At 38.8% G+C, this 10,262-nt stretch overlaps 1 protein-coding gene across 4 annotated transcripts in view; it reads left to right on the top strand.

Moving 5' to 3' along the window:
- The window catches only part of IFT140 (intraflagellar transport 140), a 100,900-nt gene that overhangs the window by 46,472 nt on the left and 44,166 nt on the right, over nt 1-10,262 (top strand). For all 4 annotated transcript variants that reach the window (XM_057382822.1, XM_057382824.1, XM_057382821.1 and 1 more), the window contains exons 12-18: nt 225-316; nt 1,088-1,215; nt 2,717-2,834; nt 3,275-3,402; nt 5,763-5,910; nt 7,647-7,778; nt 10,039-10,235. In XM_057382822.1, the coding sequence (XP_057238805.1) occupies nt 225-316; nt 1,088-1,215; nt 2,717-2,834; nt 3,275-3,402; nt 5,763-5,910; nt 7,647-7,778; nt 10,039-10,235 (943 nt within the window). The remainder of the gene's footprint in view (nt 1-224; nt 317-1,087; nt 1,216-2,716; nt 2,835-3,274; nt 3,403-5,762; nt 5,911-7,646; nt 7,779-10,038; nt 10,236-10,262) is intronic.

Raw genomic sequence — 10,262 nt, 5'->3', positions numbered from 1 at the left:
TTTCTGTGGACAGAGCATACTAACACCTGTTTACAGTGGGAGCTCTAGCTTTTGAATGTAGTGGCAGAATGGAAGAACACTGAAACACCAAGGAGTTGGGATTCAATAGTGACTGACAGATTGATTTGGTGCAAGGCAGTGGAAATTGAGTGCTTTAATTTACTTTTTTTTTCTTTTTACAGAACATATTTATTGTAATGATGTCTTTGTTGTGATTGTTCCAGGCTCTTTCCTTTGTGATTCTCCAGTTCTGTCTGCGCATGGAGAAAATCTGTACACAGTGGAGCCGTATCGGATCCAGGTCCGCACCTGGCAGGTAAGGACTGAGAAGGAATAAATAGGCCTTATTGTTTTCAAAGACTGGTGTGCGAGCTTAAAACTTAACTGGATGATCTTTCTAAATCTATTAACACTACCTTGTCATAATACAGTACACAAAATAAAAAAAAAATGGAGTATTTCAGCAGAAAGGTCTTTGACATTTTGTGTTCTTTAAAAAGTCTTCCACTTTGTATACTACTACACTAATAAGTATTTACAGACTTTAGGTTATCTAAATTTCATGCAGGTGGAAATACATATATCACTGTCAGGAAGATGAACATACAGAATATTCTTACAAGAAAATGAAAAATACCACTTGAACATTTTGTGTGAACCTTTGCAGCCTCTGTTAGTCTCTGAGAACCAAAAAGAGAAATSTCATTATCAGAACTCTATGATACATAGTTTTAATTAGGAAGTAAATATATTTTGGAATGAGTGTGATTTATGACATAAGTATAATTACAGCTTTATTTTTAAGGACCTTTTGGGACTTGAGATTTCTATATCTCTTTCACTTGGTAAAGGTTGTGTTACTAAAGAGGAAATTATTGCAGAAGTATGCCTTTAAATTTAGACTTTTTGAAGTTATATACATACCTGAAACCCAGATTGCATTTTTGGGTGTATGTTTCTCCAATTTGCTCGGAGTGATTTGTCTGACACAGAAGTTCAGCCGATTGTGGCTCAACTTGGTGACAAAATAAGTCCCTTCTAGTGAGGCTGTGGCCACACAAACCTGGTGTTACACATTTCTTCCCAGGGCACAGTTAAGCAGCTGCTGGTGTTCTCCGAAGCAGAGGGGAATCCATGCCTTCTGGATGTCTGTGGGAATTTCCTGGCTGTGGGAACTGATCTGGCTCACTTGAAAATCTTTGATCTCTCACGCAGGTATTAATAAGGCTTTATAATCTGTTTGTAGTTAGGCATATATTTGGTGGGGAATCTTTAGCTGCTTTCGATTTGATGAAAAGCAACAGTCCCTTTGAATCTTGAGACAATACATGCARCCTATGTGAACTGATGGCTTATTCACAAAGCAAGGGAAGAAAAATGGAATAATTAGGCAAGTCATGGATYGATGATGATGATGATAGGTGAAGATGATGATGATGAATATTATTATTTTAAAAAGAAGATACCATGAGGGGTATTAGAGTGCATTTAAAAGTGTGTGGAGAATGTAYGGAAGATCAAGCCAAGAGTGTCCCATGTTTCTTCTGATAACTTGAACATGACTTTAATCTTGAAAGAGTTGAAGTAAAGAAAACTAGGTCTCATATCTCCTCATAAATCAGGAAACTTTTTTCAGTGAATCTATGGAGAAAGTGAATCTGGAACTGTGGAGACTCTGTTCTTCCTCCTGTTTAGGTTAAGAAAGAAGTTTACCTGACTTTGTTCAAACTTTGCTGTACTCCCATACTGGTAAACATGCAAAAGATGCTGACATGACCTTGATTTTGAAAATTTAGTTGCTAATGACAAATAAAATTTTGAAAAGCTGAAAAAGAAAAACCTGAAGAGTGAAACAGATTCTGTTCCTTTCTTGCATGCTGTCCCCAGAGGAATGCTAAAGTCTAGTTAGTTGTCTGCTGGAAACTACCTTGGGCTGGGATCACACACATTCCACCTGGGACACAGTTTGAAGGTTATTAGATTTGGGCAGGTTGTAACTAGCATAAATATTGGATTATGATGCTTGATAGTGTGAAAAAATAGCTTCACTCATGCATGCTATGATAAATTTTTGTGTTTGGTACTGTAAATACCTCTTCTCAAATTAGGACCTTTAATTTCAGGGCACCACAGTTGACTTAGAACAAATGTTATTTTTATAGAATCAAAGGTAATTTTTATGAGACTGTRTTATAGCACTAGATTGCTGTCATTTCAAATTACTGTCACTTCTTTTTGCTGCATTCTTTAGTTTTGTGAGGTTTGTCTTCTTATTGCTGACTGATTACTGTGTCTCACCAATGACATATCTTTACTCCTCCTCCACGGTGTGCTTTCCATACACAGAACTTTCATGTGAGGGGCTCTACTCAACATTCCTGGTACTGTTCAACTTACTTCTGTARGAAAAGCAGGCCTCTGAATTCAGAATTCTGGTCAGATGTTCTTGCTGTATAGCCATATTTTGGGAATCCTGTAGAAGCATTGAAGTTTATTCTTGCTGATTCATTGAGGAAAGAGTGTCTGTTAACTTAATCCTGAAAGAAGGGCAATGGCAGCAATCTTCTTGAGAGGAAGTTGGAGTCTGGGACAGTGGTGTCATACAGTCAGAATAGTTTGCTTTTAAAAGTCTTACCCATAATTTGCTAAATGTTTTGGCTGATGCATATTGCCAGTTGCTTGCCACCATATAATTGAAGTTTATTCCTTTCCACAGAGAGGCAAAAGTGCACTGCAACAGCAAGAGTTTATCCAAGCTGCTCCCTGGTTGTGGAGACATTGCATCTGTGAAGTGCAATGCTAATGGCAGCAAAGTCAGCATCCTTGTCAACAAGGTGAGGCACAGCTCTTCATTCACTGTCTTCTGGTACTTGCCCTTTGATTCATGGACTGTTGTGGGTCAAGATTACTAAGGACACAAGATTCACTTCTCAGAAATAAACCTACCTGGTCCCGGCAGTGTATTGAGCCATGTAACAAAGTGTCATGTCCCTGCATTAATTAAGGTTTCTTAAGGCTTTGTACTGTGTTGGGAACAATCCTGAAAAGGAAGGAATATTTTAATTACAAAAGTTGCTTTGTTAAATTTCAAAGAAATYCAAGGCTGACTTGTTGGAATAGAAAAACAGCCAGGAATTTTCTCGTATTTCTTAGTAAGAATGACATWGTGTGATTACCAACGAAGAAGGCTGAGGGCATGAAGCAGATGGGATAAACATACCTGATCTTCTTTTTAACTTCATGCTCCAGCAACCTTTGTTTTCCTTCTTTGTAGGCAGATGGGAACATCGATTCCAAGATCTGTTTCTATGATGTTGAAATGGACAAAGTTATGCTCTTTGATTTCAAGGCTGAAAAGGGAGATGGTAGAGGGAACTTTTCTGTTGGACAAGGCATTGGCAAGTAAGGAGCTTTTACTTAAAGAAGCATTAATGGTAGATTTAAGATGGAAATTTGCCCTGTGGAGACAAGCACACCTTAATTCTGACATTCCTCTGTCTTGTGAAGGAGCTTGTATGAATTTAGTTATTTATTTCTAAAGAACTAATTAATACCRTTGAATAGTATGTCCATCAAGCTGCATCCTTGTCTATTCCAATAACATAAGCTAGGGAGTCTCAAGGTCCCAGAAAGCAAGCTCAAAATAAGCAAGAGGTGATTCTTCAGCCAACATGCATCTGAGCTAAGGAGCTCCTTGCAAAGGAAGTAGAGATAATAAAGCAAGGGCTCATGGAGATATTGGACAAATTCATAGAATAGAAATGCAGGGAGAGTTATTAGCAATTTGGAAGCCACATCTTGCTAAAGAGGTCTCTGAGTAGAGGATGATTTGGTGTAGAGGGTTTTATTGCATAACTAGAATCAGGATCCAGATCTTTGAATAAAGAAAAATTTTGGAAAGGTACCCTTCCTTGAAGTTTTTACRTAATAGGAACTGAAAAGAGGACATTCTGAAGATCCTTGTAAGAAAAAAAATAAGTATAATAAAAGTTGGGTTTGTGTGGGTAAAAGCTCATGTCTGTTTAGAACTGACACCTTTCTGTTCATGCAGACTGTTCTGTGGGAAGTGCATTAGAAATCCTAGCAGCACAATGCAATGAAGTAGAAATGCTTGTGAAAATGCATTGGAATATTAGGGTACAAATTCCCATTTGGTTTTACAATAGTTTTTCTGGCTGCATTTTTCTTAAGAAAAACCAGCATTGTAATAGGTGGTTTGTTTTTTTTAGCAACTACCTGCTATGGGTATCGCAAGCAAAAAAAAAGGAATTACTCTCCTTACCACTGAAAGCCAGAAGAAACTGCCCAGCTCATAAAATACTAAGGCAAATGCAAATTTGTGGTCTTACGTCTTGGTTAGTTACACAGCAGTGTAGTCAAGGSTAAGAGTGGAAGTTGTTTCCAATTGCAGTGTCTTGTGTAGCCCAACAGAGGCCCACCCAAGCCAGGAATGCTGTTTCACTGGGTGCTAAATAGTGTCTGTGTGAGTAATCCATTTATCTGTGCTTCCTTTGAGAGGATCTTCAAATTAGTGTGGGTAAACTCAGCAGAAAGTGATAATAATCGACACCTCTTCTGCTTCTCTTAACCTACTCCTGAAGCAATATCTAAACACTCCCCGGTTTTTTACACAATTTCTGGTTTTCAGTTTACAAGTTACTGATTTTGAATTCTGTGTCAGGGAGAGAAATTAGGCTATTTCTGCACCTCTTCAAATCTCTCTTTTAATTTTCCCTGTAGCCCTACTCCAGTCTTCCCCACAAATTCCACACTTCAGTGGTGATAGCAAGTGAGAAAATACTTTAATGATGTCTTTGGTTTCTCTTTTAAATAATTTAACGTTTTTTCAGAAGAATGAATACYAAACCATTGCTAAAATAGTGGGATTCTGTATGTCTGGAGTCTTGACATGGATGGCACTGAAGTAGTATTGAAATGCCCAAAGGACGCAGTAAGACATTATTTAAACTGCTGTCAGAGGCTGGCTTTCCCAAGGCTGCAGGGAAAGTCCTTCTACTTAATGGGCTGTTTCACAGTGCCTCAGATTCTTGACATTCAGTAGCCAGGTGATGGTTGGTCTCCCAGGAAACAGTCAACAGGACGAGAGGAAAAGGCCTCAGGTTATGCACAGAAGGTTTAGACTGGGTATTAGGAAAGATTTCTTAAGGGAGAGTTGTCAGGCATTGGAACAGGCTGGCCAAGGCAGTGATGGAATCACCATCCTGGGAAGTGTTCAGAAAATGTGTGGATGTGGCAGTTTGGGACTCGGTTTAGTGGTGAACATGGTGGTGGTGCTGGATGCATGGTTGGTCTTCCTGGTTTTAGAACTCTCTTCCAATCTTAATGATTCCATGGTTCTGAGACAGAGCTGAAATAGCCCCTGTGTTACAGCACCTACACCAGCAGCAGGCACTGAGGTGGGTCTTTTGAAGGATGTTCAAGTGTTTCTGCTGCAGCTGCAGCCTCAGGGGAGGCAGGTTTGGGGTGCCTTTTTTTATAGGCAGTACCCACTTTTTTTTCTACTGAAATGCTTTATGTCCTGTCACCACTGTCAGTGTAACAGATCAAACTAAAAGTGTTGTTGCCATTTGTAAAATGTTGGGGAGTCAGGAAAATGAGTCTGGTTAATGTTCTAATGAAGTATAAATAACTGAACATCACTTGAGAATKATCCCTTGGCTAGTCCTTTATTTACATTCATGCACTGAATGTGCTGGAATTACCTTGTCTCTCTTTCTACATTTTTTCTTGTGTCTTTGTAGGTCTGTAGTGGAGTATCCAGAGTTGCATAGTCATATCCCTGCTTGCCACTTCTGGGACCAGAGTGAACCAAGACTTTTTGTATGTGAAGTARTTCCTGAAACAGGCCTCCGATCTCCAGACCAAAAGAAAAACCAGACTGAGAGCACAGTATGGTCTTTTAAATTTTGTTTTATCTTGTTTTACATGGAGTTCTCCCTGTCAAAGTAACAAATCCTTCGTCCTTCATTAGGGATGTAGGAGTGGGTAGTACACATTACTACATGCAAAAATGTGTAGTGAACCCTGTGTTTAGTGTCTGTGCTTCAGGCAGTCCCTCTATGGCAGCTCTCTGATTTGGCCCCTGCTTGCATGCAGTAAAGAAGAAAAAGTGGGGATTTCTTTAGCTGTGATAGAATTTTGGGGATGACCTTAATGCAAGCTTGTATCTGGACTGCAGTTAGTTTTTCAGGTGACATTATTGGGTGGATTGATAATCTGAAGTTTGTAACTTAAAATATTGCTGGTTTTGTATCTTGAGTCCTCTTTTAGCAGYAAGAATTAACTTGATAAAATAACAGGGACACTACTGTTAATGTGAAYGGGGAAATGTGGTCTTTCATCCAGTCTCTTCCATCTTCTGCTTTTCTGGAGAGACATTGTACATTTTWATGGGACTTCCCAAATTATCTGTTATGGTCCTCTTTTACTTCAGAAAAAAAGATTTAATTTTTATTGATCAGAAATGATCTAGTCTAATATTTCATCACACCAACAATTTTTCCCTTCTTCCCCTGCTACTGTGCTTGTAGTGCTCCTTACCACTTCATCTGTATAGAACCACTTATCATGCATAAACATTCCGTTGATTTGAAACATCCATGTTAATCTTAAGTTTTTGGATTTGTGACTTCTTTTAGCTAAAACTGATAAACATAGAGATAGAAAGTTCTTTGTGTCTTTTCTTGGTTAAAATTACCTTAGAAGAACCATGGGAAGATCAAAGTGAAAAGGAGAAATGGGATGGGGATGTCTCAGAAGGCCTGGTTAGGGTCTTCTAGCAAAAAGAAGAACACATCAGCCTAATATTCCTCATGTAAAAAACTTTTTTGACTTCTAAAAAAATGTTGAAAAAAAKATATAAAAGGAATGCAACCTACTTTTGCCCCTTATTCAACAGAACTTTTTAATGTCTGCTTATGCTTTAGGAAATGAGAAGTCTGATTAATTTTTGTTGGAAATAAATGTTATTTTGACTTGAGTCAGGTGAATACTTAAACTGTTAGAGGAACTATTTTTGAATGGATGGTGTATTTTCCAGGAACTCAAAGTAATCAATAAGYTGATGAATTTACAWTGGGAATAATATAATGCTTTTTWAAAAAAAGTTGAAAACAGGTGTRTCTGCCCCATCCYTGGAAGTGTTCAAGGCCAGGTTGGACCAGGCTTGGAGCAATCTGTTCTAGTGGACAAGGTCCCTGCCTTGGCAGGGGGTTGGAACAAAATAGTTTTTGAGGTCCCTTCCAACCCAAACCATTCTGTGATTCTCTTRTWCTGTGATTCTGTGMTTCTGTTTCTTTGTCCTGAGCCAGATGTGTCAGAGAGATGCCTGGAGCAGCATTCTGTGGCCCAGGGCTTCTCTGTTTGTGGTGGGTGAAGGTGGTTACTAAGGCAGAGGTGGTGGTCCCTGTGCAGGAGGAKCCATCTGGAAAGCAGAGCAAGGYGCTGGCTGCTCACTGTAGGGAGGAAGCGCACACCTCTGTCCTCCCCAGCAGCTGTGTGGCTGAATGTGTAGGTCACGCTATTGTCAAGAGAAGCTTCTGCCAAACAAATATGGAAAATAAAAACAAAAAGAAAGAAGGATATTGCAGCATAAAAACAAAACAATGCTTTGCTTCCTTTTCCAGGTGGATGTTTGGATTATATCATTCTTCAGCACAGAAGAGTATGGCCTTTTGCTGCAGGACAGCTTTCCATTGCCTTCATCCTATCAGGTTCTTCTGGGCATAGAGGTGCCACATTATTACTTCGCAAAAAAGGTGAGGTAATTGCTAAAGATTCCTTCCCTTCCCATAAGTTCACACTATCCACTGTATAGGGTTCAAATTTAACCAAATTTGATTCTGGGGTAGGTAGAACAACTCCAATGGCAAGGGATGCATCACATGCAGAAATGACATAAATTGATGACTGGCATCATTCTGATCCAGATGAACTTGGCAGAATTGTGGAATTTGTAATGAGATAGATTTTTATGGGTATTGCAAACCGAATGTGATTTACAAATGTAGGAGAAGCAGGAATTACCAGATAATACAACTGAAAAAGGGATGTGAAAAAGATTCTGCTTTATCTAGTCACTSTGCCTATTGCAAGTACAAGATGGGGTGTGTGTGAGTTTTATGTAGGCTGTAATAGAGGACATTTTGGACTGGCTTTAGCAGAAGCATCTCACTTCCTTGTTGGAATGGAGCTCTATCTCCAAGAATACCTACGTGAGCAAGCGTAGTCATCTTGCACTATATACAAATGCCAGGAATGCAGGCTCTAACTCCTAAAACTTGAATTTCAATCCAAAATTGTTTGCACATCAGGTAAATGATACCCTGCATAATTCCTTGCATACTGGGCGAGCTGCAGCCTTTCACTTACAACAGATTGGTTTCTGGTGAAGCTCTGACCTGAGAGCTTCTTATGATGATTATTTGCTCTGTTCCTATTTGTAGGGAGAGTGTAATAGAGCCCATTTATTATACTAAGGTGTTTGGTTTTATAAATTCTGTGGTAAATTAATATTAATTAAACTTCTAATCCTGATGTAGTTTGGGAGCACTATTAGGGAGAATGTATCTGCTTACTATGTTCAGATTCAGAGCAGCGCTTTGCAATTCATTCCCTTCAAAGCTCTGCCTGTTGTTAGTCTTCCTGTGCAGATGGAGCTTTTAGAGTTGTACTGTGGTTTACTTTTTTTTTTCTCGTTGAATTGAAAGGTCAAATGTGATATGCTGCATTTTCCAATCTTCCTTTTTAATACTTCCCCATCRTGTCTCATGCTATTTTGCTTTGATATTATGTTTCTTCTTCTTCTTCTTCTTTATACTTTTTTTTTGACTCTGTGTGAATTATTGCTGCCATTAGTTGTGTTTTCGGAGGGGATGTGTCTATAAACCTGTGAGTATCTGCATTGCTTTGGTCCTCTTCCTTCATCCTCTGCTCCTCTCTCTTGTTTTGATTTTCTTGGTGGGTGGTTGTATCTTCGTGAATAAGACACTTTTTGCATCACTTGTATTCATTTGGGAAACGTAATTTTGCATAAGAACAGAGTCTGCTTTAAATACAGCAAATCAAGTTGATGCAACAAGCCTTGTTCACCAAGTTTCATTCCAGGGTTTCTCCGTATTCATTATAATGACTGTACTGTCCTGGTTCTAGGAATTCCTCAAGTTCTAGTCAAACACATTTACACTTTTGATTTCTGTCTTTCACTGTACCCAGGACTTCCATTGTATTATAGTATAATTCTATTTATTATTTGCTTCTGTATATGTTAGAATTTAACTATCTTGTGCAACCATACAGTTGGGGTAGAGTGTACATGTACTTTGGCATCCTTCATGACTCAGATGATCTTCTTCTGTGCTTGGCTTGGGGAATTTTCTTCATTACACTCCAGACAGATCATTGGACATTGAGGATTGAGACTAGTGTTTTTCTGCATAATGATTGAATTGCTTTGGKCTGCCTTTCAGTGACTGGTAAAAGTATCCCTGAAGCTTTAGAACTGCCAGTTGTAAGGGGAAGGGTTTGAACCTGACCTTCAGTATTTATAAGATTTATGTGAAGGCAAGGATAAAGCAATTGGGTCTGTATAATTAACTTTTGTAACAGCAGACTAGTATTTGAGAAGAGACTAAACTTGGAAAAATGCTTGTCTGAAATCTTCAGAAATCTGTGACCTTATAATAGTTGCTGTTATAGTAGTACTACTACTAATATATAAAATATATAAAATAATGACTGTAGTAAAAGGAGGTTGCCTTTCTGTGGTACAATACCAATCTCCAGTGATGACTGACATGCTGTGATTGTTCATGCAATGTGCTAATCTCTTCTGTGACATTCCATATTTTGTGGCATTTTTGAGGAAGTTTTGAAACCTCACAACTATTGTTGCTATGGAYCCTGGTCCTGCAGATATAAAAATACTTGGACTGTAGTGGGAATAATGTAATTAATTACATGTACAAAGGGGTAAGTTTCAACCTGCTTGATACCTATACGACAACCYTCTCCTTTTAGCTGGGAGAAGCTGAGAAGGGAGCATCAGACTCTGGCTCAGGAACAGTCTCTCAGATGGTTGCAAGGAGACCCATGAGAGATTTCATTGGAGTGGGAGACTGTGATAAGACCACCCAGGACGCCATGCTGAACTTCAGCTACTATCTGACTGCTGGAGACATGGATGAGGCCTTCAAATCCATCAAGCTGATAAAAAGGTATCAGAACTATTTGTGTGTATTTCT

This window comes from Malurus melanocephalus, unplaced genomic scaffold, assembly GCF_030028575.1.
Source record: "Malurus melanocephalus ecotype Western Australia unplaced genomic scaffold, MMel_1.1 scaffold_588, whole genome shotgun sequence".
NCBI lineage: Eukaryota > Metazoa > Chordata > Aves > Passeriformes > Maluridae > Malurus > Malurus melanocephalus.
The sequence above is the reverse complement of the archived record's forward strand: the minus strand, read 5'-3'. Positions and strand labels throughout refer to the sequence as shown.